We start from the raw sequence: 26,452 nt of genomic DNA, 5'->3' as shown, positions 1-26,452 counted from the left end.
TATATATATCTGTTCAGGGTTTATGGATATATTCATATACCTATATGCATTTATGCATACATATATATATGCATATAAATATAAATATATATATATATATATATATATATAGCAATATATGCATGTAGGCAATGTCGTGCAGAGGCGTATGAAACGCCGTTGGCATTTCTGGGGATGAAAGAACTTCCATAGCGACCCCAGGTGCCGCAACATCGAGTCGTAAAGGACGAAAGAAGCCTCTGCTGCAGAAACCTATTGATCTTTCTTCCACAGAAACGCACAAAGCCTGAGTCAAACCTCCACAATCACCGACACATGCAATTGTACATTGAAAGGCACACATGTATACATAGAGAATATATATATATATATATATATATGCTTGCATATGTGTATATTTATATTTAAATATACATATGTTTATGTATAGAATAGATACTACGACTTGGGGTACTGGTTCAAATCTTGAATGCCTTTGTTCACCGGATCAGAGATCTCTTGTGCTCTTCATGACGACCACGCTAAATGCATTAACTATTGCATTATCCAGCGTCCATTTGAAAACCCACATTTGTTTGCACGCTGTACAAATATCATATTCACTTTGTTAGTCTCTGAATATAACGCAATAAACTGTGAACACAGAACTCCTCAACTTAAACTGAGTCAGGAAGGTACACAGGTAGAAAAGTGTGCTCTCCTCAGAAAAAAGAAAACTCGTACATGCAGATGAACCCGAACAAGTAAGATATTTTGTTTATATATATATGAATATCTCCTTTGCTGTATGTATATACTCGAATACCTACGTCTATATCGCTCTCTCTCTGCGTCTAAATATGTATACATATGTACACATAGATAGATGCATGTGGGCATCTTGGTATGCGTGTAAGATAGGGAGAAGGTGTACATCTGAAGAGCGTTTGAAAACTTCATCTTAATGTTCCTGGTCAACTCTGGAGGTCAAACAAAGAACATGTTTGAGAACGTTTTGAAAGTTAAGATGCGTGACTCGGGGAAAAGTAGACGAGCACCTCGCGGCAGTGGGAGAGCACCGCAGGGTCCTCGAATCGCACGACCGGCGCCCCCGCCAAAAAGCCTTCCGAGCCTGGAAAATGCATTCGGCACACACAAAAAACCTAGATCCGCGGATGTCGTCAAGTATACGCAAATGCCCACTCTGTATCAACACAATTACAGGTATATTTATATGCAAAGATCATACAAAGCTGCCCACACAGAGGTGCACATATATACGAATAAAATGCATACGCAAACATATTCCCATGTACATATATATATATATACATATCTGTGCATATATATGCCACCGAATAATGGATGTTTCTGCCAAGTGGACCCTACGATAAATAAAAAACATTTATATCAATATACATCAATTTGTAGGGGTATCTGCACGCTGAAATAGTATGAGGCATGCCCGTTGTGAGTGAAGTGTAGGGAACATGGAGGAATCGAGGATATCCGCGAATTCGTTTTTTGGAAACGTGCACAGATCGACCCTTTCATGGGCCTGTCGGCTCTAAATGGAGACGGGGACGCTCAGGGAAAATGCCATTTTTTTAGAAGATTGCATGCAGTTTTTTTCCGCTTCGTTCGCTTCCTTTCCGGAGAGAGAGAGAAACCCTGACTATACACTCTAGAAGTAGCATTCATCTACAGAAGTGGGGTACCCCCTGTGTGCCTATGTGACAATGAACCTTTCCTTCTCGTTTATCTCGACGCATGTCCGGTCACTTCCTCGTCCTACGAACGTCTTTCTCTTAGGGTCTCTACTTCACAGCGGCTCACCGCAGCAAGGGAGAGAAACGCAGAGGAAGCCGCAGCGCGAACGGTTCGCGTAGGCTCGCTGCATGCGCTCGAAAAATTCCTGGAGGGGTGCATGCGAATGAACCGCTAGCAAGACGCACAAGTCAACTTCTTCGTAGTCTTCCTCCCGTTCCTGTCCACCTTGCTTCTCAACGCCTTCTGCGTTCTCCAGTTCTTCTTCTCTCGTCCCCGCCGCTGCTGTGCTGCCGCCACCGCCTCTTCTGTCTCCTGTATCGCGTGTGTCTTCTCGGTCTCCTGTCTCTCCGTCTGATCTGTTCTCTTCACTGAAACTCCTCCGAGGTAACGGGTCCCGCGGAGAAGAACGCGAGCGGCCGGGAGAGAAGCTGGTGGGGGCATCTCGAGCAGACTGTGTCGAGGGCAGACGAAGAACGAAGTTTTGCGACAGGGATCGGAAACAGCGAATCCGAGCCGCGACGTATTCTCCGTAAAATGCAGCTTCGTTCCCTTCGCCGACCATGCGTGGGTCGATCGACGTGCACTTCCAGCTCGCAGGTGTGTGAAGGCAGAGAGCCGCCGCAGTTCTCTGGAAAGAAAGTGAAAAGGCCGGATCTGCTTGCAGACAACAACTGCCGACACAGTGCTGGGGAGAACAGTGGATGTGAAACACTACCCTGCTAGTCGTCGGGTAGTGCCCTAGGCTCAAAAAGAAGAAAAAGTCCGGCGGTAAGGAAGAAGAACTTGCAGATCCTACGACATGCGCAAGCAGTGACCCGTCCACTAGGTGCATGTCGAACCACGACCTGTTTGCACATGCATGTGCAGAACGGGAGAAGGACAACTAGACGAAAGAGCTCGATCGACGCTACAAGCGTCAAGTAAAACATCGTCTACGTCCGACTGAACACCCAGTTACCGAGTACCTGCTGAATCATACAGTGCTGAACTCGCCTTTGAATACACAAACCTGGATCTCAACTTCATTCTGCAGCTGGAGTGATTTTCAATACGACACAACGCGCGACCAGCTACGTCAGAAAATGCACTTCCACACCTTGAGAGAAAACGAACGGTTTGTGCCATCTGTCTCCAGAGGGTTCAGAAGACCTTTAAAGTTCAAAAACTTGTGCGTCCGCGTTTCTTTCGCTTGGACGCACAGCAGCAGCGATAACAGAGAAGAGAACGCGAGAGAGTGCGACCTTCTCACCTGGAGTTCACATCCCTTTACCAGTGGATCATTTGATAAACAGTTTGGGGATTTCACTCTAAAAATGAAGTTGTGAGGACATTGAACGCGCGTGCGAGAGAACTGAGAAACGCTCTTGACGAATCGATGGAGTCTGAGTCCCTTAAGTTCTCCGGAGAACTGCACAGACAGCAAAAGGCTCTGATTGACCTGACTTCCGCGGGCAGAGAACGACGCTGAAGAAGGCCAGAAGAAACGCCGAACTCACCGGAACCTTGCCATCCCCAGGGATGAAGACGCGCGTACGAAGCTTCCGAAAATCTTCTCCAACGCAGGTTCGGCATGCCTCCAAGCTACACAGAGAAAGACGAGCACTGGCCAAAGACAGCATGCAAGGAACTCTGTGAAGAAAAGCCGCGAAGAATACATGTTGTGTACGCAGACACCTGAAATGCTGTCGCGTCAACAGGAAAAACGTTGCATGACGCCAGGTTCTTCTTCCACGTGCACATGACACTGCAGAAAATATATATATATATATATATATGAAGGTATAGACAGATATAGTTACAGATGTATGTTCATACGTTCATACGCGTATGCAAGTATATACCCGTATGCATACATATACACGTATACATGCATGTATTCATATTTCGATACATGAACATATATATATATATATATATACATGTACGTATATACATCCGCCTATACGTGCATGTGTATATATATATATATATAGATATGTATATATATAGGTTATGTAGGTACGCATATGTCGAAGGAGAGTTACGGCGTTGCAGATGTTGTCCTGGATGTTTACGAGAGAACGGGCGCGACAGACACTCGAAGTTTCTGTTTTTACGTGGCAGCGACGGCGGCGAACGATTCTGAGATTTCCTTCACGACAGAGGCCCCGTCGCCTCGCGCGACCTGTTCCGCCCGAAATGCAAAGACACAGGAAGACGAAAAAAGAGAACCTGCGCGGGCCAGTGGTCAGAAAAAGAAGACAAAACAAGGGGGAAGGGAGCAAGGGGGAAGGAAGAACGACGAGATGACAAAACGAGGACAGCAAAGTGAAACAGTGAAGACAGAGGAGGAGGAGGAGGAAACGAGCACAACACAACGAGAAGGAAAACGCCGAAGTCGAAAGTAAGTTAAAGGATGCAGCCGACGACGCCCTCAAAAAAAGCAGAACCTGCTGACAGTCCGGATCTCGCATTCAGCGTCTGAAAGGACTTAATCGGAGAGTTAAGGAAGACAAACGCTGGCAAGAGACAACGGTGAAAGTGAACGAAAAAGCCGAGGAAAAAAGAGAGGAGAAAAGAGAAACCAAAAAAGGAGAGAGATGGGAGAAAGAGAGACGAGAGAAGGAGAGGGGAAAGAAAAGGAGAGAGAAGCGAAAACGAGAGAGAAGCCGAGGAGAGAGAGAAGGAAAGGAGGACAGAGGTTGTCACCTGAAACGAAGAACCTGTTGGTTGAGCATGGACTTTCAGAGACCTGTGCAGTCACAGGAAAGGAGCTTTTCAGGCGGAAGAGACAGAGAGAAACGATTTGAGAGGGAGATCTTACAATTCTCAAGAAGGCGAGAAGTTTGTCTTGGCCGTGAAGAAGTCGAACGAATCTCGTGACATACTTCAGTCGTCTCATCAGCAAGTGTCTCTCCTCTGCAGTTTCCTGGAGTTTCGCTTCCACACCTTCCTCCGTCTTTCTCTTCTGACTCTGCAGATCTTTGCGTGTGACAAGCGCATCCTCTCTCTCCTTTTCTTCGTCCGTTTGCCCGTGTCTCCTTCTCTCTTCGCTTCCTGCTGGGTCTTTCCCTGTCCGCTGTCCACGCGTTTCTGCGTACACAACTTCTTCCTCTTGCATTCTCCTCTCTCTCCTCGGTCGGACTGTCGGCGAGAGAGCCTCTTCGTTCCGGCGCGCGTCTTCCCCTCCTCGCTCTTCGTCCGCTGCCCTCTCTTGTCTCTCTCCTCTTGCTTCTTTCCCCTCGCGAATCTCCACTCTCCCGGTGCTCCCTGCTGTCGCAGCGTCTCGTTTGCTCTCGCAGTCTGGACTTCCTCGTCTCGCTGCCAGTACCTCGGAGCCCGCGATGCTGGAAGTCTTTGCCCAGTGAACTTCGAACTTCTTTTTTTCTCTGCAGCCACTTGGAGTCCCGTGGATGGCAGCGCGAGCAGCTTCTGCGTCTCCTCTCGCGGCGAACGTGACGAAGGCGTAGCCGCCGCGAAACTGGAAATCCGAGACTTCTCCGAAGACGCGGAACCGAGCCAGCAGAGACGAAGCGTCTTCGCTGCGACTCACGCCTCGAACTGAAAAACAAGAAGGAGAGGAGAAGAACATCGCGCAAAAAGGGAGAATCACGACGCGCGAAGGTCGAGAAAAGGCTGTGCAGCGGCCGCGTGTACGACACCGGAGACGGCGAGAGAGCGTTTGCATGCAATGGAAGGGAGAAGAGAGTTTACAGCTGAACGACTGAAAAAGATAAAAACAGGTGAAGCATCGCATGCAGACAGACAGAACAAGAATGGAGGATCTGCAGGCGCTCCCAGGAGGTCGCCATACGATGATGCAGTGTATAAGAGACACAACCAGCCCAACAATGCAGAACGTCGAGAAGAAAAGCTCTTGGAGTGGAAATTGAAGAAGAAAAGCTGGAGCCAGAAGAAGGAACTAGACACCGAAACCGTCGCGGATAAGCGCGAAAGCACAAGACGAGGAGAATTTGAAAAAGATAGCCGCCACAGAAAGATACTTGACGATTTCTGAGCCACAAACGGACGCCGATGTCCGCGTCCTCAGAGTCGCATGCAGTTTACGAAAGCGGCCTCTCTAGAAGCCGACCACTGGCGAATGCCGACGAGTCCTCTGCAGCATATATAAACGCGTCCGAAGAGAAGGCCTTATACTAATCACATATTGAGAACAAGGGGAACTCGGATAAAGAAATTCGAAGCGATAAAAAGACTCACCGTACAGTTTGAAGCACGGCAAAGAAGCCGGCGAGACTGCGGAGGGAGCCGAAGGATCTGCTGGAGGCGAATGGAGACCAGGCGAAACCTGCGACAAGGGCAGAGACGAAAGAACAGAAGACGAAGACGAAGGAGAAGAAGACGAGAAAGAAGAAGAAGACGGAGGAGAAGAAGGAAAGGCCTGCGAAGCGGGGGAAGAAGGAAGTCCGACGTCGTTCTCGGGGGTCTCCACGCGGGTCTCTTTGAGTTCTGCGTTTCGAAAGAGAGCCGGAAACCGCGCAGAACCGCCCTCGAGGACAAGCGAAAGGAGAGACGCAAATAAAAGAGGATCTGCATGCGCGAAAGCTTCAGAAATAAAGGACGCCTCACGCGAACTGTGTCCTTCCATTGGAGGTCGCGAGGCGCGCATAAAGAGAAAAAGAAGTCTCTCCACCAACGGCGACTCGCGAAGGTCCTTCGGCGCCTCCTTCCTGACGTCTTCCGAAGCAGCCTGAGTTACCGAGGTAGAAAAGGATGCGAACGAAGGAGAGGAGGTAGAGGAGAGAGAAGGAGAGGAAGAAGACGACGGCGTGGAGGACGTCGAACGCGAAGAGGGCCGAGTAGATGCATGAGCGAGAGTCTGTGACTGGAATGGGTCCTGTCTTGTGTTTTTGCTAGAAGCGAGTTGTCGACATTGTCTCTCCACCTCAAGGACGCGTGAGACTCGGGAGAGAAAGCGCAGCGTTTCGAGACCCAGCCAGCCTCCCTGCGGGCCGGGGGGTCGCTCTTCCACGAGTACCGTCATGCTCAGGGTGAAGAATCAGAAGGGCAAGGAGAACAAGGCAACGACGAAGAAGGAGACGAAAAGGTAGAAAAAAAGAGAAGAAGAGGGAGAAGAAGAGGGAGAAGAGGCGACGGCTGAAGATGGGGGCGCAGCAGGAGAAAGGAAGATGCGGTACTCGGGAGATGAGAAGAAGAAGGCGGTGGTGATTGGCAGGGGAAGGGAGAAGAGTCCGAGGAGAACAGGGAAGGTAGCGAAGGAAAGGGTACAGCGAAAAGAGGAAGAGCAAGCAGTCGTCGCGAGGAGAGAGAGACGGCAGGAAGCACGGCAGGAAGCCGCCAGAATAGAAGATCTGGGATGACCATGCAGACGGACAGGGAAAAAAAGCCAAGCGACTTCTGAGCGAGAAGAGCGGGACCTTCGCAGGTGTGTTGGACTACACTCGTGTGCTGGAGGAAGAGAGGACGAAACGAAGAGAAATTTATCCAGAGCTCAGACGAAAACCTCTGGGCCGAGTCTGGAAAAAGGCTCCAGACCGCGGCTTCAGGACGCATGCGAAAAGAGACCTCCCTCCTCTGTCTGGACTCGGAGACTCTCTGTCGCCTCGAAAGCAGGTCAATTCGTCGGCTCGTTTGTCGCCGCGAGAGAAACGGCATCGAGCTGACGGCAGAGAAACGCAGCTTCTTGCGAGACGAAGACGTCTCTCGAGTCCTTGAGAGGAAACTCCGAAAAACACTGCAAGCAGGGGAAGAAGAGACAGAACTGCGTGCTTTCCTGCTCTGTGAACTGGGGACATGTCGGAAAGCAGAAATGCCCCTTGAGAAACAGAAGACGCGAAGGAAGAGTCGTTCTGTCGAGCATCTTTTTCTCGCATGCAACGACCGCATCGAAGTGCATGCATGCATGCGCGGCGTGCTTTCGCTCTGTTCTACCCTGGGGAGCGATGTGTGGTTTCGAAGCGAACTCGCAACCCAGTCCTTTGATTCATTCAAGAGTTCTTTTCCAGTTCTATCTGGCAGCGACCTCTCTGTCTCGCTTTTCGCCGAGTCCGCCTCCGTCCGCTGGTCTCCCTGCGCCTGGCGCATGCACTGGAATGTCCCCGAAAAAGACCAGCGCCTGTCTCTCCGTGTCGCTGTCTCTGTTTTCCCCCCTTCAACCTGACTCCTTCACAAGGGACCTTCTTTTTTCGCGCTCAAGTTGCTGCTTTTTTGTTGCCTCACCGTTGTCCCCTCTCTGGGATCGAGCCCAGGAGAATCTTTTCTTCCTCGCTCTCCATCGGTGTCTCGCGTTTCTGTCTCGTCTCTCTTCTCCGCTCTCGCTTCTACTCGGCATCTCTCTTCTCTCCTCTCTCGCCTCTTCTTTTTCCGACCTGCGGCGTCTCCTTTCTCGCTTCCCTTGGTCTCCCTTTTTCCTTCTCTGCACTCTCCACGATGTTGGGCGAAGCTGCTTCAGTAGAAGCTGCTGTCGGCCTCGACGCGGTCGGCGACGGCGAAAAACAGTTCCCCGTCTCTGCTTCCTCCCCTGTTCCTAAAGGAGATACAGCGACTTCACTCACGTCTTCTCTCTCTTCGTCTTCCTCTCCCTGTTCTCTCTCTTCTTCTCCTTCCTCCTGTACTGTCTCGAGGACTCCCTCTTCTTCTTCCTCCTCTTCGGCTGCTCCTTGTTCTCTCGCTCTTTCTCTCTGCTCGTCTCCCTCGTCGTCTGTCCCTCTGAATCGCGTGACGTTGGAGATTTCGTCTGCAGATCTTTTGTCCTCGCCGCCGACGCCTTCGTCGAAGCCGCGCAGCGCATGCAGCACGGTCGACTGCGCTGAGATTACCCAGGAGGAAGAGGAAGCCGAAGACGACGCAGCAGACGAGGAATGTTGTACTGAAGATGAAGAAGACGAAGAAGAAGAAGATGAAGAAGAAGAAGATGAAGAAGAAGATGAAGAAGAAGCAGTTGAAGGAGAAGATGAAGACTGGAGAAGACGAAGTGTCTGCTCTCCAGATAAACGGCGTGAGGGAAGAGACGAGGAGGAACGAGGTGGAGATGCCTTTGCGACAGAAGAAAAAAGGAGGCGAATGGGGAGGCAGAGAAGAACGCAGAGGCCCTTGACAGAAAACGAAGTCTATGCTACTCTCAGCCGTCGTCTGGGCGTCGACGACCTGCTCCGGCGATACAGCCAGAGAGCCGCGAAAGCAGAGAGGAAGGAACAGGAAGCGCAGGCGCATCGCGAGGAAGATGAGATTGACGACAGGGACGAAACTCGAAAGCGAGATTTGCCTTCTCTCGGGGACCTCACCTTTGCCTTCTGCAACCTCCAGCACGACTCTGAAACAAATCAAATCTCCTTTGCTCCCCTCCCAGTAACCAATGCTTCTGCTTGTTCTCCATCTCCTTTATCTCGTTCATCGTGTCTCTGTGGGGCTTCCGAATCTTCGATCTGCACCTGCAAGGCTTCGCCTTCCGGCAGTATGCCTCGAGGCCCAGCAGTCTATACAGCCTGGCCAGACGAAGATGTCTGCAGATTTCTCCGCTCTCAGCATCGCCGCGGATGGCGGCGGCCGCATCGGGCCGCTTCTCCTTCCGGTGACAGACTGCCACAGTCTCCCCTTGCACAGTGCCCATCTTCCTCCGTCTCTTCTCTTCCCGCTTCCTCCGTCTCTTCTCCTCCCGCTTCCTCCGTCTCTTCTCCTCTTGCTTCCTCCGTCTCTTCTCCTCTTGCTTCCTCCGTCTCTTCTCCTCCCGCTTTCTCTGCTCCGTGTGCGTCTGATGCGCATGCATCGCCTCCGGGTGGTTTGATCGACTCTGCGCCCCGCGTTTGCTTGCCCTCCTCTTCTCCGCGGCCTGACGCGAAGGCTGCGCCTTCTTCGCGCTGCTGTGCGTCTTGTTCTGCTGGCCAGGGAGAGACACTGCAGAGGCGGGCGGTCCACGCAGCGCTTCTGGCGGTGCTTCGCCGCGGCGTGATGCGCGCTGCGCGCATGCAGAAAGTTATTGCCATTTGCACCTTCCTGGATCTCCTCAGCAGCACCGAAGTGAGCCGAGGAAGACACCCTGTCTCCACTTGAAAGGAGCCTCGAGGGTCTGGTCAGATGTAGAGCAGTAGAGGTCCACCTATTTTACACCGGAAAAGCTGCACTCCAGGAAAAAGCATTTCCTCAGAGGCCTGCCGCGGTTAGATACTCACAAATGCAAGGACGCGGGATGCGCTTGCTCACACTGACAGTGATCCTCGGGCGTCTGCGCGGGCGTCTGCGCATGGCTGAGAAGGAGAGATGGTGTCTCTCCTCTCTCCTGGTACACATTTCCACGCGTGAGTCTGAAAAGGCGTCATGCTCACCGAAGTTGATCTTCAGGCACGCGTCGAAAAGAGTGTGAAGGGAACCGTTTCTGGCGTTTCTGCGTTTCTTCGCTTCTGTGGCGGACCCGGGGTGTCTCCCTTCCGCTTTCGGCTCTCTCGCGAACTGGATCTCGCCGCCTGTCGTGTGTGTGTCTGTCACCGGTCGACTTCCGAGACATTCGGAGAAGGCGTTTCTTAGCTTGGTGTTTTTCGTGAGGCGAGAGCGCCGCTGACGCATCCCCCTTCCCGCGTTCGTTGCTCGGCAACTGCTCTCGACAATCCGGCTTTTCTTGACGCTGGCTCAGGGCGCAGAAAAGCCGCAAAGCGTCGAAATCTAGGCGACGCAGTTCTGCTCAGAACAGTTGCTCGGCATTGATGCCTCACTGCTCCGGGGTGGCTGGGCATTTCTTGGGAACCTTCTGTTTTTTTCCTCGACATCAGGAGGGGTCGCTTCCCCATGCCCTCAGCACTCTCCACGCTTTCAAACTTCGCTGCGCTGGCCTGCCGGACTCTGGCGACCTGTCGCGTTGCTCTGAGAGGAGCCCAACTGTCCGAGGAACACAAAACTGAATCTGCGTTTCTATCTTCTGCGCCTTTTGCGGCTGTCTTTTCGTTTTCTCCAGATGCAAGATATCTTCGTCGATCTGCTCTTCTCTGCGCCTCCCCTACGAGACGCACCGCCTCCGAAGGCGTACCTCGTTTCGCTTCTCAAGTGTCTCTACGTCGCAGCCGAGCTGCGCCAGTTGCCTCTTTCTGATCGATTTGCGGAAGCCATTTTCGAGTACGCAGACGCGCGAACTGTCTCTGTGTCGATTTGTCGCTGTCTCGCAGTGTTTCTCTTTCTCTGCTCGTGGAATCTGGCGGCCAGTGCTCGAGTGGCAGAAGACGCGCCCAGGCAGCCGTGATGCTAGGTGGATGAAACTCCCATCACTGACACCTGCCTGTGTCTCTCTGGATTGTCATTTTATTTCGTCAAGGGAGAGCGACTTGAGAGGACAGCTGGGCATAGGACATCTGCCTTACCGCTTCTTAGAACATTACTCTATATACGTCCTGTGCAGCGGCGTAGGCCTGTCTCTCTCCAGTGTCGTTCTAGGTGTGTTTCGGTTATTCGTTCACTGAACAGACACAGGAGGCGGCTCAGAGATGTTGAACGGTAACGATCGTCTCGGCTGACTCCTTGTTCTTTCTCTGCAGGCATGTGAGTGCGTACAGCAAAAGCGATGACATGGATGACAAGCCGTTTGTGGCTTATGAGACTCTCGACGTCGCCCGCCCCCCTCAGGTCTTCACCTTCCGCATCTTGGTGAGCAGTTAAAAGCGACAGGTGTGTCTGTGTCTTTTCTGGCCGTCGTTTCTTCCCTAGCTTGGTTCTATTTCCTTCTCACACGAGAGTCTTCTTCTATCGTCTGTTCCACTTGTCTCGCATTTTCCCTAACCTTCTATGCGTCTTTCTCGTTTCGCTCTTTTCCTCTACATGTTTCTTGGAGTTCTCTGCGGTAGCAGCCGCGTCGGCCTCGCTGGGATGAGCGGTGTCCGTTTGCATGCACAGATGCCTTCGTGTCTGCTTGTCCCCTACGAGCCTTTTCCTCGTCTTGCGTCTCTTCCTTGCTCTTTTCGTTGGCTCTTTCTTTCTCTGTCGCCCGTTCCCCCCTCTCGTTCACTTGCTCTTTCTCTGTATCTGTCTCTTCGCCTCTTCCTCTCTTTCTCGTTCCTGTCTCTCCTTCCCTACATCTCTTTCTCTCCTCTCTTTCACTCCGCCACCATCTCTATTCTCCCATCGCCACCAGGTCACTCGTTCTCTCCTCGCGTTTTTCGTTTTCCTCTCAGCCGTGCCGTAACGAGCTCGGCATGCGCACATGGACTGCAGGATTCTTCCTCGTCGAGTACCTCGCCACCTACGGCCATCAATTTCGCTGTCTCTCGTGTCTCTGTCCTTCGCTCGCTGCGTCTCCTTTGCCTCATGGCAACTCGACTCTCCTGTCTTCCTGTTCTTCCCTTCGATGTTCTGCTTCTGTCGCCCCTTTTTCTCTCTCTTCGTCCTCTCTTGTATCTGGTTCGTTTTCGACGTTTCGCGCATGCTGTTGTGTCGAGAACGCGAAGGGAGGGAACTTGCAGAATGGAAAGAACTTCGAGGGAGGTCAAAAGCGGCTTTCCTGGAGTCGGCAGATGCTAGCGAAAATCGAGGCTGCGCAGCCTCGAAAGCTCAGTAGGGTGCCTCCCAAAAGGCACGACCCTGAAGGGAAAAGAGACAGTGGTGACGATCGACACGGTCGCAGCGAAACAACTGCGGCAGACAATCGAAGATTCGATTCTCTCCCCACTATTGCTTCCTCTTCTTCTCGCTCTCCTTCCGCGTCTCGTCTCACTTCCTCTTCTTCTGTCTCTTCTTGTGCTTGTTGTCGAGCATTTGCTCCTTTGAGTGTGTTGGAACTTGGCAGTGGCTTGGGGGTGACAGCGTCGGTTCTCTGCGCCCCCGCGCTGCCGAGATGCGTCTCGGGTGAGGCGTCTCACTCGACGTCACCAAGGGCAAACGATGGAGAAGCGCTGGAGACAGTATCCAAGAATTCGGATTCTTCTGTCTCTTCTTCCTCTTCGTCTTCCTCTTTCTCTGTTTCTTCTTCTGCTCCTTCTTCGCAGGCGTCGCTTCCCTCGTTACGCTACACTGGAGATGCTCGACTCTCTGCTTGCTGTGTGTACGTCGCCTCCGACTTTATGCCGAGCATTTTGGCGAATTGTTCCTCGAATTTGAGCCGAAACGCCGTCGAACTTTCTGCAAGGACTCCTCGTGGCGGAGCGCCGAAGCGAGGAGAGGCGAGCGCACACGCGACGAACTCTGGAAGCGGAGAAACGACAGGAAAGGAGAGAGAGAAGAGAGAGAGAGAGGAAACGATGGTGGAGACTTATGGAGGCGGAGTAAAGAAAGATTTGCAAGAGGGGATGGACGAAGCAGAGATGACGTTGGCGCGTGGAAAAACAGAGAGTGGAGAAGAGCGAAAGCAGCAAAGTTCTGCTCTGTCTCCACAAGTGTTCCTCGAGCTTTTCGACTTCGCTGACGCCCAACGACGAGCAACTCCGCTGCTGCAGAAGATCTGCGATGAAAGTCGGCGAGAAGCCAAGCGACGGCGGCAAAGGTTCTGTCCTACTCCGTTTGTCTCTGCTTCACCTCCATCCTCTTCGTCTCCCGCGCAAGCTCCGTGTTCAGACCTCACGTCGGGCGTTCTCCTCGTTGTCGGCGCAGACCTCATTTACGACGAAGGCCTCAATGCCCTGTTAGCCAGTGCTCTAGCGACTCTTCTTCGATGTCCACTCGAAGACGAGAAGGACGAAACCGGGGAGGCCTGGACTCTCAACGTGGAAGGCGAGGAGCGAGGGAAAGGGAGGGAAAAAGAAGGAGACAAAAGCGAGAAGAACAGGCAGACGGAGAAGGGTGAGAAGCGAGGATGCACGACTGTAGAATGGCGCCGCATTGCCGTTCTCTGTTCCGCCGTCAGAGAGGAGGCAACTCGCGAGCACTTTCTGAGGGAACTGGAGAAACACGATCTTCTCCACATCGAGGTGAGAGAACGGACGTCGCCACAGAAAGGGAGAGAACGTGAGAAGCCGCAAAAAAGGAGAGAACGTCAGTAACAAAGAGGGAGAGAAACGGAGATGAAGGTCGTGAAGAGGATTCCATTAAGGTCCGGAAGGCTCCAGGCGTCGGTAGAAGAGACACAACGATGGTACAGTGAGAAGTGAGCATTCGGAGAGTGAAGGCGGATTTCTCAGATAACAAAGAGTCACCTTTTTCTCCTGTCCTCAGTGCGCAGTAAACAGAGAGTGTCCACCTTCTCGCGTGTCTTTTTTGTCGATTTTTTCTGCCAACGTTCTTCCGTTTCTCGATGGCCTCTCAGGACCGACGCCCCGTCGCGCGCATCCTGCCGTACGAGAGACGGCGAATCGTCGTGGACATCATCGTCCCGCGGGAGGCGATGTAACTTTCGTTCTGATAACATAAATCTCAGATCTAGGGGGAGCTAAAGAAACCGCCTGCCGCCATGCAACGATGTCACCCTGTCCTCCGAACAAATGACGCCGGCACTGAGAGCATAAGGTCATAGCTAGACGTTTTTCAAGTCTCTGCTTCTGCGTTGCCTGTCTCTCGGGCAATCCAAGAACCGTCCGTCGCCTTCGAGTCTGAGGGATTCTACTCTGTTCAAGAGTCCAAAGGAAAGCTTCGAGTCTCACGTACACGCGTTTGCGTCGGCAGTGGCGTAGGGAGTTCTGGTGCATCGCTTTTTTCTCTGGACTAATGTCAGGCGTTCCCCCTCAAGAGCGTGGACTACCGCATGTAGTAGACGCGGCTGGCAGAGAGACTTTCGAGATCCATTTTTCAAGTGCCAAGATGTCTCTTTTTCCCTAGCCCTATTCCTGAGATAGCGGACGTTTCTCAGGTGACACCGAGTGACTTGTGCGAAAAGAGATTCGAGGCCTCTTACGTCTCTTGGGTCGGGTGAAGGGATACAGACGCAAAGACGCGGAAGGCAGCGGCTCTATGGAAATCCAGGTGCCTTCGTTTGTTTCTCTTCGTGGTGTTCCGGCTTACCGCCCCCCCACAAGTGACATTCTTACCGCAGTGCGGAGCGAGAGAAGAAGACAGGCAGAGACCCAAGCAAAAGTTGAAGAAAAAAGAGAGAGACAGAAAAACAACACAAGAGAGAACACCACTCGACAGATTCAGAGACGCCTGGTAGTTGTCACCAAGCTGATCGCAGAAGCCACGGCGATACTCATAGGCTGGGAACCGAAGGTCGTTCGATCGGGAGACGCTGTGCCGATACTTTTTGCTACCGACAAGAGAATTTTCTCGAACGAAACGACCAACGAAGAACACAGTTGGTCCGAAGTCGCAACAACCAGTTGATGGTGAATTGGTGGCTTGGTCACAAAAGGCGCAAGAGTGGATCTACCGCTGCGCTTCTTGCACAGAAGCTGCGTCTCCAAATATATACGCTGGGCTCGAAAAAGCGAAACACTCCTACACGCAGGAGGGTAGGAAGAAGTGAAGGAGCTTTGATGCAAACATCTGGCTCTGTCGCTGGACCCAACGCATGTCACGAAAAGTGGATCAACGGCGCAAAGAACACAGTCGTGTCCATGAGCCGGTGGAAACTTTATTATGGCCTAGTGGAAGATGTGCGTGTGTAATACTCGACGATGTGTCTGTAGATACATATATTCAGGAAAGGACGAGAACGCAACTTTGTAGTGGAGGTTGTGCTTGTGACGCAGTGTACGGGGTGTCTCTGGGGAGCAGTGGACTCTGTGTCTAGGGAGTCGGGGAAGCTGTATCAAGGAAGCAGTGGAAGACGTATCTATCACACGCATATCACGCAACGGACTTTGTCTCAGTTTAGTGAGGAGGAGGTGTGTTTCTGCAGATCGAAACCTTGTCGCTTAACGAACTGTGGAACGACATGGTTACGACCAAGTGTGGACGTTTCAGGAAACAGACCACCGAACACCTTCAGACCGCCTATGAAGCTCAAAAAAGTAAATAGCGGTTCCGCAGCCTCACGCAAGTATCGATTTTCGTTGTGAGGAACGAGTAGTGCTGTTGCTTTCTTTTTGAAGCCGCTTTTTACGTGGAAGCAACACTCCACTCGGACTGCAGATTCAGGGTAAACCGCCACGAGTGTGCGGTGCGAAGCGACTGACCGCCTGGTGCGGGGCTCTGTGTCCTGAAGGCTCTCTCTGTTGAAGAACGAATGTACATTCCATTTGACTTGGAATCTCTTTCGTCTAAACAGACACAGCCTTTCAGGAATTCGGCTTTTCAAGCGTTTCTCTGCACAGAGTTTCTCCTCCGTCTTCCAAAGAAAGGCGCACGTTGATTCCAGAAAAACGTCCCTCGGCGAGTTGAGGGATCAGAGACAGGTAGAGACACATAGAAACGACACACTGTCTCCGCATGACAGAGACACCGACGCGCTCCTCGAGAGCTCTTCGAGGCGCCGCCCTCTCCGTAGAGATTCACGCAGCGCCCGTCACTCGCTCTGACAGATGGCACACGTAGGGATGTCCTTTGCTTTTTCCAAGTTCCCGTCTGCTCTGTCTCCAGTTCAAGCGCGATGGTCTTCTTCCTACTCGCGAACTCCTTGTTCGTCACCTCCGACGTCCCCACCGATCCGCGTCGCCCGGTTACGCCTTGATCTGCGACCTCTCCAACAGTGCCCCGGACGCCCCACTGAGACAGCGTCCTTCGGGCGTCAGTTCGAGAGTTGACGGTCCTTTTCCCCAGCTCCGCGGTCTCGGATTTCCTGAAACTCTTCCGTTCTCGGCTCGCCCTCTAGGGCGCTGCAACTGTCTCTCCGACCTCCTCACGGCAAACGCCGTTCAGAGGGCAGAGACTTCCACGTTGGAACTCCGCTTGTCTGGTCTCAGTCTTGGTCCTCTGCAGCGAAGTGCATGTGAAAGAACAGCGGCGCTCTAGCGTCAGCCGCCTGGCGCAGGCGGCTTTGGTCTCCAGTGAGATCTGGCGCGCGACAGCTTAGAGAAGTTATTTCTCGCCGCAGCCTGTCGTGACCACTGAAAACTCCAGAAGCGTCTTCTCCAGCTGTTGAGGAAGGACTTCCTCGTTCTGCCAGGTCTGCTGTCCACGCTTGGTCGAGGCCCCGTGCTTCGTATGGCAGGCGGCGGCGAAGTCGCAGACTCCTTTGTTCCTCGGCCTTCGTCACTCCTAGACAGATAGGAAGGCGAAGACTGCGCGTCTCCGCTTTCGTCTCTCTGCCACACCTCGTACGAAGCGTCTTGCATCAGATCGTCGCTCTCGTCTTCTCTGGGTTTGGCGTCTCCTTCTTTCTCTTCTCTGTACTCGCTGCCTTCCTCGTTCTGCGCCTCTTCTCTTTTTCGCTCGGGCGCTTCTTCCAGCGCTCGCACTCGCTGAAGCCTCGCCTTCAGCTGCCTGCGGAGTTCGAAGCCGAGGCGGCTGGCGAGGAGGCCGGGAAGCTCCGCCGAGAATGGCAAAGTCTCTCCGTGTTCGCCTCTGTGCACAGCCAAGACTTCCAGAAGAACTTCGCCTTCCCTCGAACTCGAAGAGAATCCAGGAGGCGAAGACGGGGGAAGGAAGAAAAGCCGGAAGACCAGGAATCCGCTGTAAGAGGAAGAGACTGGACTGCGGGCAACAGCAAACCAGAGGGAACTGCATCTGACGACTCCTCTGTGCAGAGCTTTCGGACCGTGCTTCTCCCTCTCTTCCCTCTCCGTCTTTGTCTCTTCCTTCTCGTTGTCCTTCTCCTTTACCGCACTCTCCCTCTGCTTCACATTTCTTTGAACGCAAGCGCGGAACCTTTTCGTCCCGGGCGTCTGCGGCATGACCTCGTTCTCTTCCGTTCCGAACTGCGTGCAAAGGGGGCGCTCTGGGGCTCCAGACAGAGCGACGGGGGAGTTCATCTCCCGCGCCGCGACCGTCAGCGGCAGCAGTCGCCATCGGAAAGGCAGGTGGCGAAGCAGAAGCGCGGCGGGAGACCCCACACGAAAGGTCTCGCTGTCTCCTCGAGAGCACCTCGCGGAGACTGTGCCGTCTCCTCCCTCGTTTTGATCCAAGTCTCTCGAGTTCGAAACCACGAACTGGACGCTGCCCTTCTCTCGCTTCATTCCAGCTCGTTCCTTCTCTCCCTGACCCCATTTGCCTTCTCTCCATGTGTCTTCTTCTCTCTGCTTTTCTTGTCTGTGTTTTTCTTGTCTCCACTTTGCGTGTCTCTGATTGTCTCCTCGCGCCGTGCCCTGTCCCGTGGTGTCTCCGTTTTCTGTGAAAACTGTGGGGTCGAAGTCGTGGAGGAGACGCGAAGCCTGGCGAAAGGCACTCGCGCCTCGTCCGAGAGGAATAAGAGGCGAACGGACTACTCGCAGGGAATAGCCTCCTTTGCAGGATTTGGAGAAGGTGGGGAAGATTTCAGGAGGCAGAAGCTCCTCGAAAAACGCCGAAATCGACGGGATGCCCATGCCCGAATTCGCGCGTGCAGTTTGGATCTCCTCGCCTTCTCCAGTTTCCCCGACTTCTCCCGTGTTCGCTCTCTCCCTTGTCTCGTCTGTGCCATCGTCTTCGACGAAGTTCTCTGAATCCCCAGGTGCTTCCCCAGGAAAGAGGAACGGTTCTCCTTGTCGACGAAGTTTCGCAACTCGACTGAGGAAGGTCGTTTTCATGTAGGCTTCTGGGGGCGGGAAGAGAGACTCGTGGGGGTTCTGCGAGAAGACGAGGCCGTCGCGTCTCGCCTTCGCGCTCGCCCAGAGCCCCAGGCCGACGCCCGCCGCGGTCAAGGCGAAGACGGCAGGTCGTTCACGAGCGAAATTTCCAGCTTTTCTCGAGAAAAAAGAGGCCGCGTCTCTGCCGAAACGCAGCACCAAACCCAGGCGATCTGCGGAGCCTGTCGGCTGCGTGATGTGCAGCTGCCTCCGTCACCCTGCATGGACCGGAACCACGGACGGCATGTGTGCAAACGGAGACGGATAAAAAGAAGACAGGCGGACAGGAGAGAGGTGCAAAGAAGGAGAGAAAGACATGAGGCAGGCGAGAACAGCGATGGCCGCGAGGGAGCAGAGAAGCCGAGAGGGTCTTCGCGGAGGAGGACGGCTCCTGGGAGGAGGAAGCGGACGGGACTGGCGAGCCGTCACCATGGTGGGGACTTGGATATGGAGTGAGTTACCTTCAAGGAAATCCCTGGAAAAGAACTCTAAAGAGGACGCGAAACTCGCGTCGGCGGTGCTGGGCCACCGGAATCGAGTGACGTGGAAGGCGCGAAAAAGGAAGGCTTCTTCAGACGCTTTTGGACGCGCGGCGAGACACACACACCTCCGTGGGTGCAGAGAGTCTCGAGGCACGTGGAGAGAGGTGCCAGGAGAAAAACGGAAAAGGAAACGAAGAAGAAACGTAGGGATGGCGTCTGTCAGTCTGACACAAGGAGACTTTTGAGTGTCGCAGGGGCGAGACACAAAGCGCCGAGGGGCGAGACACAAAGCGCCGAGGGGCGAGACACGAAAACGCAACGAGGGGACAGGAGCAAAGAAGGCCAGGCGTTCTCAGAAGGCTGGCGAAAGTCTGCAGACGCTCCCCAACCGCGGCCGAGCGACCGGGGAGAATGTGGTGAAAGTTTTTCATTCAAGCCTTTCGGGGGTTAATGTCTAGGGACGGTATCTCCTTTCACAATCGAAGCCCCCAAATGGGAGGAAGAGACAGTTGCCCGGCTTTTCATACTGGGAAGTCGCCCGCGCGCGTGTCTCTCTGCGTTTGAGAAAAGATCTGCATGCGCTGCGTTTTATGCTCTCGATCGCCGAATACGGAGGCGAGACACGAACAGCACAGCGTTTTCTCTTTCTGGCGGAGTCGAACCTGATGTTCGCTGGTAAAGAGGATTTCTTGTTTCGTCGGTAGCCTCCGACATTCTCGAGAAAATCAGGGGGACCGCCACGCATCTGATTCCTCGATACACTCTTCTTTCTCTCTTTTCGCTGTCTCTTCGTCGCGACACACTCGACTCATGTGCTGCGTTGCATGCTGTCCCGCGAATCTTCTGTTGTGCGGTCTTCACGACGGTTTAGCGGTCAGAGTGGTAGCTTTTCGAGCCTTCGCTGTGGCTCTCCTCTGCATTTTCGGGGAACGTCTCCGCCTTCTTCTCTGGCGCCGTCAGTGCATGCGTTGTCGGTCGTCTGGGCTCCGCGAAGAAAATCGGAGAACTTGGTCCTCTGTCGAAGAGAGACCCGAGACAGGGGCAGGGGAAGGACGCGAGAGAGGGAACGAGAAGGCACCGTGTTCCACTGAAAGAATTCAGTTCTGACCGTGGCCGCGTTCTTCACTCTTCTTGCTGGTTTCGATATCATCACGAAAATGACGACCGAGAAGGAAAGTCCTAACTGATAGGCACATCGCTTGTTCCCATCTGTTCGGTCCCTTGAATTCCGCTGCAATCCTGCGCGGGAACGCTTTGAGTTCTCAGTGGCTTTTGCGTCTTTTTCCTTGACGAAAATTGTGTTCCAGTGGCGAAGGAAGATCACCAGGGACCTGCAGTTGCTAGACTCTCTTCCCCTTCTTCAGAAGAAAGACATTCTCCTGCAGTGGCGTCTCCGGATACAGCCACTGTCTGCGCGTGGAGAGGTGCTCTCTCTGTTCACGAGGAGGGCGGGAGACCCGTTGCTTCTCGGCATCCCTTCGATGCTTACAGGTTCCACTCGTTCAACTGCTGCACAGCAGTTTTCGTCTCTCAGCTGAACGCAGTTCGGAGAAAGGTATAGAGCGCTCTGCGTTCTTCGACAAGCGCCTTCGCCGCCGTTCTCCTCGGAGGCCATGGAGGCATCCGCGGCACCGTGTCGCCTCGCCCTCGGCAGACGAGGGTACGGGGCTTCTGTTCCCCATGCGCCTGTGTCTTTCTGTGACTGCTCGCAACTCGTCCTGCAAGAAGGCGGAACATTCCTCCAGAGAAGCCAAGAGATCAGATGGCGAAAGGTGAATTGCTGCTCCTCCTCTGGCCGGCCGAGCCTGGAGACCAAATGGTTTCCTCGATCCAGTCTCACAAGCTGTCAAGAGTTGCGCCACGACAGTTCTCTGCCTCGCTGTTTGTTCCCTTCTGCGGTCTCCTTCACTTCTCGCCACTCATGTTCACAGACTGACCAGAGACGATTTGCAGTTGCGACGCTCCCTCCAGGCTGTCCAGAAGAAACGCAGCACTTCAGCTTAACGGCGTTTCGCTCTCGTGTCGCTCTGCGTGGTCGAGGCATTCGCGAGACAGACGTTTTTCTGAGTCCGAGATTTTCTTCGTCCACGCTTCCTCGGCAGAGGACTTCTTCTTCGCTTGCACCGTTTTCATCGTCCGCCTGCTCGTCTTCTTCTTCTCCACATTGCTTTTCTGCAAGTGCATCTCTGCCTCTTTCTGCAGCTTCTGCTTCTTCTCCATCGTCGGCTCTATCTGCTTCTCTGTCTGCTTCACTATCTTCTTCTCGGGCATCTCCTCCATCTTCTCCATCATCGCGTCCACCTTCTTCGTCTTCTTCCCTGTCTTTCTCGACGTCTTCTTCTTGGTACGGTTCTTCTTCTGTCTTGCGACGCAGTGGGTTTCTCCCGTTTTCTCCTTGGGCGGATCTCCCCTTGAGGCCCCCACAGCTGTCTGTCTCTTCGTGCGGCCTTTCCCGGGTCTCCGGTGTCTCCTTTTTTCGGGCCTTCGCCACGGGGCGAAGACGCCGTAGGGCGAAGCGGCGGGAGGAGCGTCCGCGAGAGTCTCGCCCGAGCAAGCGAAAGCAGGTGGAGATCGAGAGAAAAGTGAAGAATCCTTTCGAGTTTGAGAAGAAACGCGATGGCGTCGAGCTCGTCAAAAAAGGAGAAATATACTTTCCAGAAAATGCAGACGCCCACAAACTCACGGTCCTCATCTGCGCGCTCAACAAATTCGGCTACGCCACAGATCGAGAGCTCCTCGCAAGGTAAGAAAAACAACACAGATCTGTCTCTTTCGGAGTTTTTCCCAAGGTCATCGCTACAGAGATCACGAGTCAAAAGTTGGATATATATATATATATATATATATGTATATGCATACGTATATGTACGTATTTTTGTAGATTTATATTTGCGTATTTAGGTAACTATGTAGATGCAGATCCTCGGATGAGGATTAGATTGGCGTTAACACTGGAGTAAAGAGAAGGGGAAGTGGAGGTGGGGGCGAGACCGGAACGTCTTCTCTCAGGACTCCAGTTCGTCCAGACGACAGGCCTGTAGGGAAAGTTCCTTTCCCTTGCTGTTGGGAGTGCCTCTCTGCCTTCTTATCCTTGTGGCGAACACTGGCGGTACTTTTCGAGCTCCGTGACTTTCGTATCTTCTTCCTCTCTCTCCTGGGCATGTTGCGGTTTACGTTGCGTTGCTGTCGCTGTGTGTCGTCGGGAGAAGGCCGCGTGAGGACCTGTGTGCATGTGGTTGTTGAAGGCGTCCGAACCGCGTGGAATTCGAGCGTTCAAAGTTCACGGTTCTCTCAATTGTGTCCCTTTCTGCCCTTTCGATCCTTACCCCTGAAAACGAGCGTCTCGGTTTGTGAATGCGCGTGTGGGGTCGCTGCAGTCGCCTTCTCGGGACTCTGTGTCTGATGCCACCTGGGGACCGAGGCCGTTTTTCTTTTTCCTTCAACACCGTTTTTGCTCGAGTAGCTTCGCATGCGGTCGTGCCCTCTCCACAGGTGGGACAAGGTTTTCAGGAGGTGATTCTGCGGAAGGCCCATCCGCAGGACCGTCGTTTTCATGAACTCTCGACCTCAGAAGCCCCCCTCCCCCCAAGGGGTCGTGAACGAGAGGGTCGGGGTCCCCGTGTGTCATGTTTTCCACGTTTTTTCCTTTTTCTCTCAGATACGCGGAGCGGGCCTTGGCGTTGACGCCTTCTCTGTATCCGAAGCATGCGTCTCTGATTTTGAATGTGTTGGCGCGGCACCGTTTCTCGGATGCGGCTCTTCTGGAGGCGTTGGGGGACACCCTGTCGACTCGGCTGCGAAACGCGAATGCGCAGGACTTGGCTCTGATTGCAAGTGCTTATGGGAACTTGGGTTTTTTCCACCGGCGTTTGCTGAAGCGTTTGAGTGAAGAGATTCCGCACAAACTTCCACACTTCGAGCCGCAGCATGTTGTGGCTGTCGCTCACGCCTTCGCGAAGCTCGAGGTCCAGGACGAGTTGTTCTTCGACGACGTGGCGGAGCAGACCCTTCGATTTCTAGAGGACTTTCCGCCCAGACCGACGGCGCTGATGGCCAACATTCTCGGTGCCCGCGTCCGGTACAGAAACCTGGGGTTCTGGCAGGAACTTCTGCAGCATGTGTGGCACATACGGGAGAAGCTCACGGCGCCCGAGGTGATCATGGTCGTCCACGGGGCCTCGGCGGTCGACGCAGAGGTCGACGAGGCGCTTCTCAGACTGATGACGCGAAGCGCATGCGAAGCTTTTGGTTCGTTGAGTCTTGCGGAAAAGGCGCAAGCCATCAACGCTTGCTCGCGACTCAGATTCTACGATCCGAGACTCTTCGACTGTCTCACCAACTGGATCTGGGTGAGCTCTGAAGCGCTCGAATCCCTCGAGATCCCGTTCATCACCCAGGTGCTGCATGCGTGCGGCAGACTCCGCCACAACGACCGAAAGCTGGTGCAGCCGCTGTGCCGGCGTCTCCACCACTTGGCGCTGACTGCAAATTCTGACTCTCACCGTGAAGCCGAGCGAGGCAACGCGCACCGAGAAACTCAAAAGCAGAGCCTGAGTCCCCAGGTGATCGCGGTCTTGCTGAGGGCCCTCAGCCGACTCGGTGCGGGGTGCACTGTGCTCGCTGAAGGAGGCGGGAGCGAGACTGCCAAGGTACTCCGTCTCTCGCCCTTCTCTCCAATTCGCACATGCACCGTGTCTCCCGCCAATGTCGTGTCAGCTGTCGATCCAAGCAGCATGTTTGGGGGGCAGAAAAGCACCGCTGAGGTAGAGCCGATGTCTCACGAAGACGCGCGACTTCGCAACGAGCTCGTCGCCTTTCTTACCCACGAGGTGTCCCGACAGCTCCCCGCGTTCACGCCTCAGGGTCTGTGCGAGTCTCTGGATGCTCTCTCTGCACTAGGTGTCGACAACGCAGTGCTCTTCTACCGAATCAGTCAGGAACTGGGTGGCAAGCGTCTCTGGCCGCTGCTCTCGGCGCCCAGCTGGCTGTCGATCCTCCGCGCCTTCTATCGGCGAGGCCCGAAGGGCGAAGTGCCTCTCGTGCGCCGGTGTCTGACTCGCCTCAGAGAAAGCATCGCAACGATGAGTGCAGACGAGTGTCGCGCCACGAGGCAGGTGCTCGAAAAAATGTGTCTCGACCTCGCTGCCTCCGAGACTCTTCTTCCGACTGCAACGCCGGGAGCGTCTGCGGGGGGTAGCCGCGAGGCGCGACCAGCAGAGCGAGTCCCGGTCTCACCACACCACATGCAGACCGCGGTGGGTGACGAACCTGGAAAAGAAGTGGAGGATTCTTCCGCTTCAACGTCGGCCAGTGAGGGAAGGGCCGAAGGGGACGACGCATCGCGTAGCAATGCGAATGGCGTCGGTGGAGCTCGTGAACCATCGCAGGATACATCTGGGAGTCGCGGGGGCACCCGTGGAGGGACTGAAGCGAGGGCACAGCACGTCCAGAGGCTCCTGTTGGAAGGAAGGCGCGACCACCGCCTGAGGCAACTCCGGTCTTTAGCTGCTGCTGTCGACAGCCGGCTGCAGGTCGTGAATCCCTTTTCTTCGTCTCCAGAGGGCAAGAGGTCCTCCGCGAATTCGCTGTCTCCGCTTTCGCCTAGGAGCGACGCAGAGTTGAGAGGTCGAGGACACCCGTCCAAGAGGATGCATGCGGCGGCGCATGCAGATCGGTCGTGGGGGTCTGCCGGCCCGGCCATGGCGGCGGCAAAGGCTGTCGAGGCCGAAGAGGCCGCAGCAATGTCTCTCTTCAGCAGGCCGAGTGGCGAAGTGTTTTTGAGAGACTCAGGAGACGAGGGATACAACGCTGTTGAACGCGGCGCAGGAAACAAGTGCGTCGTCGACTCTCGCGGGCAAGATGAAGCGCAAGAGAGCAAGAGAGAACGAGGGAGGCTGGCGATCGGCAGGCGTCGACGGCCGGCAAAGACTGAACAGAGTCTCTCCGATTTTGATGACGACAGTCGGGAGCAGGGTTGGCCATCGGTGATGGGTGACCAGCACACTTGCACGCAGCAGAGTCCACAGAATTTGCAAGAGCTTCATCCTAGAGAAATGTTTCGTTTCACTGGTCGTTCAGGTCCTCTCGATGGGGGAGATGCACGGGCAGACTCAGGCGAAAGGTCATCGACCCGCATCACTGCTCGCTCACGCCCTGGAGACTCTCTCGATGACATTGTTTCTCGCTTACAAGAAAACGAAAGAGTGTGTGCGGGTATAGAGGCGTCGCCTTTCGCTCGGCAGAGCGAGAGGACGCCGCTTATGGAATGCCGCGAGGATGGACTGCGTGCGCGGCCCAGCCGGGGAAGCGAGGGAGAGAAGGCTGGTAAGAAGGAACCAGCGCGACTGACTCTCAAGGAACTTTTGCGTGGCGCTCACTGCGAGGCAGGCGATTTGAAGGCAGACTGGAACGCGCTGAACGACGTGGATGGTTTGGTGGAGTTACAGAAACGCGAGAAAGAAAACCAAGTCGGCGAGGGTGCTTGGGGGGGACGGACCGCTCGGAGGGAAGACGCCTCGGGATGCGCGGGCCCTGCCGCAGCAATGGTCGAAGCAGACTGTGTGCCACGGACAAACGGAAGGAGAAAACGCCGACGAGGCGCGACGTCTAGTGAACCGAAGAGAGAGGCACTAGGCGCGCTGCGTCCCGGACAGGCCCAGAATGTGGCTGAGCTTCAAGAGCAGTGGGAGAAGCTCTATCTGAAGCCGGAGAGGAGGCTCGGGCCGCTGGCGGCGACTGACAGGATGCCAATACTCCCCTTTTCACTTTCTAATGAACACAGACGGGTAAACGACAGGGACGACGTGTGGGCAGATGGCTCTGCGGAAACCCCTGAAGCCTTCTGTTCATCAGGATCCAGCCCGGACCGTCGCGGGCCTGACGCACCGCGTCTCGGCAACACTGGGTGTGCGACGTTTCTCGAAGACGCCGCCTACTCTAAGAACTTAGAGAAGCGAGGACAGTGGAATGTGGACGGAACGGGGTTGATTATTCGGAACAACCAAATACAGGGGAAAGCTGCAAGGGAAGGCGGCTTCGAGGTCGGGTATGAAGATCTCAGTGACCTCCTCGAGGGAGGCGTCTCGGCGACCGTCGGCACTCATGACGGCCGGCAATGGAGGATCAAAACAGCCGAAAAATGTGGAGTGAGGGGTGGTAACGAAAGCGCACCTATGGGGGGCGAAGAGCTTTTCCCTCGAGAAAGTGGAGGGCGAAAGAGCAGAAAGAGAAACGTAGGCTAAGGGTTCTCTCTGGGTCGAGGTAGACGACACGCTAAACGGATTCCACTTGGGAACTCTGTAATGAAATGCCACAGGAACAGGACGGCTGACTCCAGCAGGCTGCAGGTTCCAAGAAGCACCTTGCAGATTGCCCGTTCTCTTGGCGAATAGTCTGACTCGTGGTGCGACCAGTGATCTGTGAGGAATGAAACGGTATGCGTTTCGAATGTTACAAAATGTATTTTCCTTGCCGCGAGTGAGGCGTCAGGTGTGGGCGGAGCGTTTTGCGTAGCGTGAACAATCTTGAACGCACTCCTGCCACATACGTCCCCAGCGCTACAGAGAATTGAGAGAGTTTCTAACCTTCCACGCTCTCTTTCCACGAACAGACAGCCCCTGAGTGCGTAACGCGAGTGACATACTTGCCTCACTGTTTGCAGATACGCATCGTCCATCTTAGATCTGTGTGCCGTTGCCGGCATTCGCCAAATTTCCC

The 26,452-nt window shown here is 54.2% G+C and overlaps 4 protein-coding genes across 4 annotated transcripts; 2 read left to right on the top strand and 2 right to left on the bottom strand.

Moving 5' to 3' along the window:
* Positions 1 to 887: 887 nt before the first annotated feature.
* On the bottom strand, positions 888 to 7,503 carry TGME49_254835 (hypothetical protein). The gene is made up of 6 exons (XM_018781080.1): positions 5,950 to 7,503; positions 4,553 to 5,289; positions 3,846 to 3,913; positions 3,246 to 3,330; positions 1,816 to 2,377; positions 888 to 1,111 (listed from the first exon to the last, which is right to left on the bottom strand). Exons 1-6 carry the CDS (start codon positions 6,731 to 6,733, stop codon positions 1,002 to 1,004), a joined length of 2,346 nt encoding a protein of 781 aa, XP_018638111.1. The 5' UTR covers positions 6,734 to 7,503; the 3' UTR covers positions 888 to 1,001.
* Positions 7,504 to 8,139: 636 nt separating this feature from the next.
* TGME49_254830 (hypothetical protein) lies at positions 8,140 to 14,008 on the top strand (the record flags this gene model as incomplete). The annotated part of the gene is made up of 5 exons (XM_002369496.1): positions 8,140 to 9,726; positions 10,655 to 10,812; positions 11,229 to 11,337; positions 11,862 to 13,589; positions 13,925 to 14,008. The coding sequence occupies 5 exons, from the start codon at positions 8,140 to 8,142 to the stop codon at positions 14,006 to 14,008; spliced, it is 3,666 nt and encodes a 1,221-aa protein (XP_002369537.1).
* A 1,830-nt stretch (positions 14,009 to 15,838) lies between these two features.
* Positions 15,839 to 19,229, bottom strand: TGME49_254820 (hypothetical protein). The gene has a single exon (XM_002369495.2). The coding sequence runs from the start codon at positions 18,213 to 18,215 to the stop codon at positions 16,506 to 16,508; it is 1,710 nt and encodes a 569-aa protein (XP_002369536.1). The 5' UTR covers positions 18,216 to 19,229; the 3' UTR covers positions 15,839 to 16,505.
* A 129-nt stretch (positions 19,230 to 19,358) lies between these two features.
* On the top strand, positions 19,359 to 26,400 carry TGME49_254810 (hypothetical protein). The gene is made up of 2 exons (XM_018781079.1): positions 19,359 to 21,479; positions 22,395 to 26,400. The coding sequence occupies exons 1-2, from the start codon at positions 20,350 to 20,352 to the stop codon at positions 25,975 to 25,977; spliced, it is 4,713 nt and encodes a 1,570-aa protein (XP_018638112.1). The 5' UTR covers positions 19,359 to 20,349; the 3' UTR covers positions 25,978 to 26,400.
* The last annotated feature ends 52 nt before the right edge of the window (positions 26,401 to 26,452 follow it).

Source organism: Toxoplasma gondii, chromosome III (assembly GCF_000006565.2).
Source record: "Toxoplasma gondii ME49 chromosome III, whole genome shotgun sequence".
NCBI lineage: Eukaryota > Apicomplexa > Conoidasida > Eucoccidiorida > Sarcocystidae > Toxoplasma > Toxoplasma gondii.
This window is presented reverse-complemented; position numbering and strand designations above follow the sequence as displayed.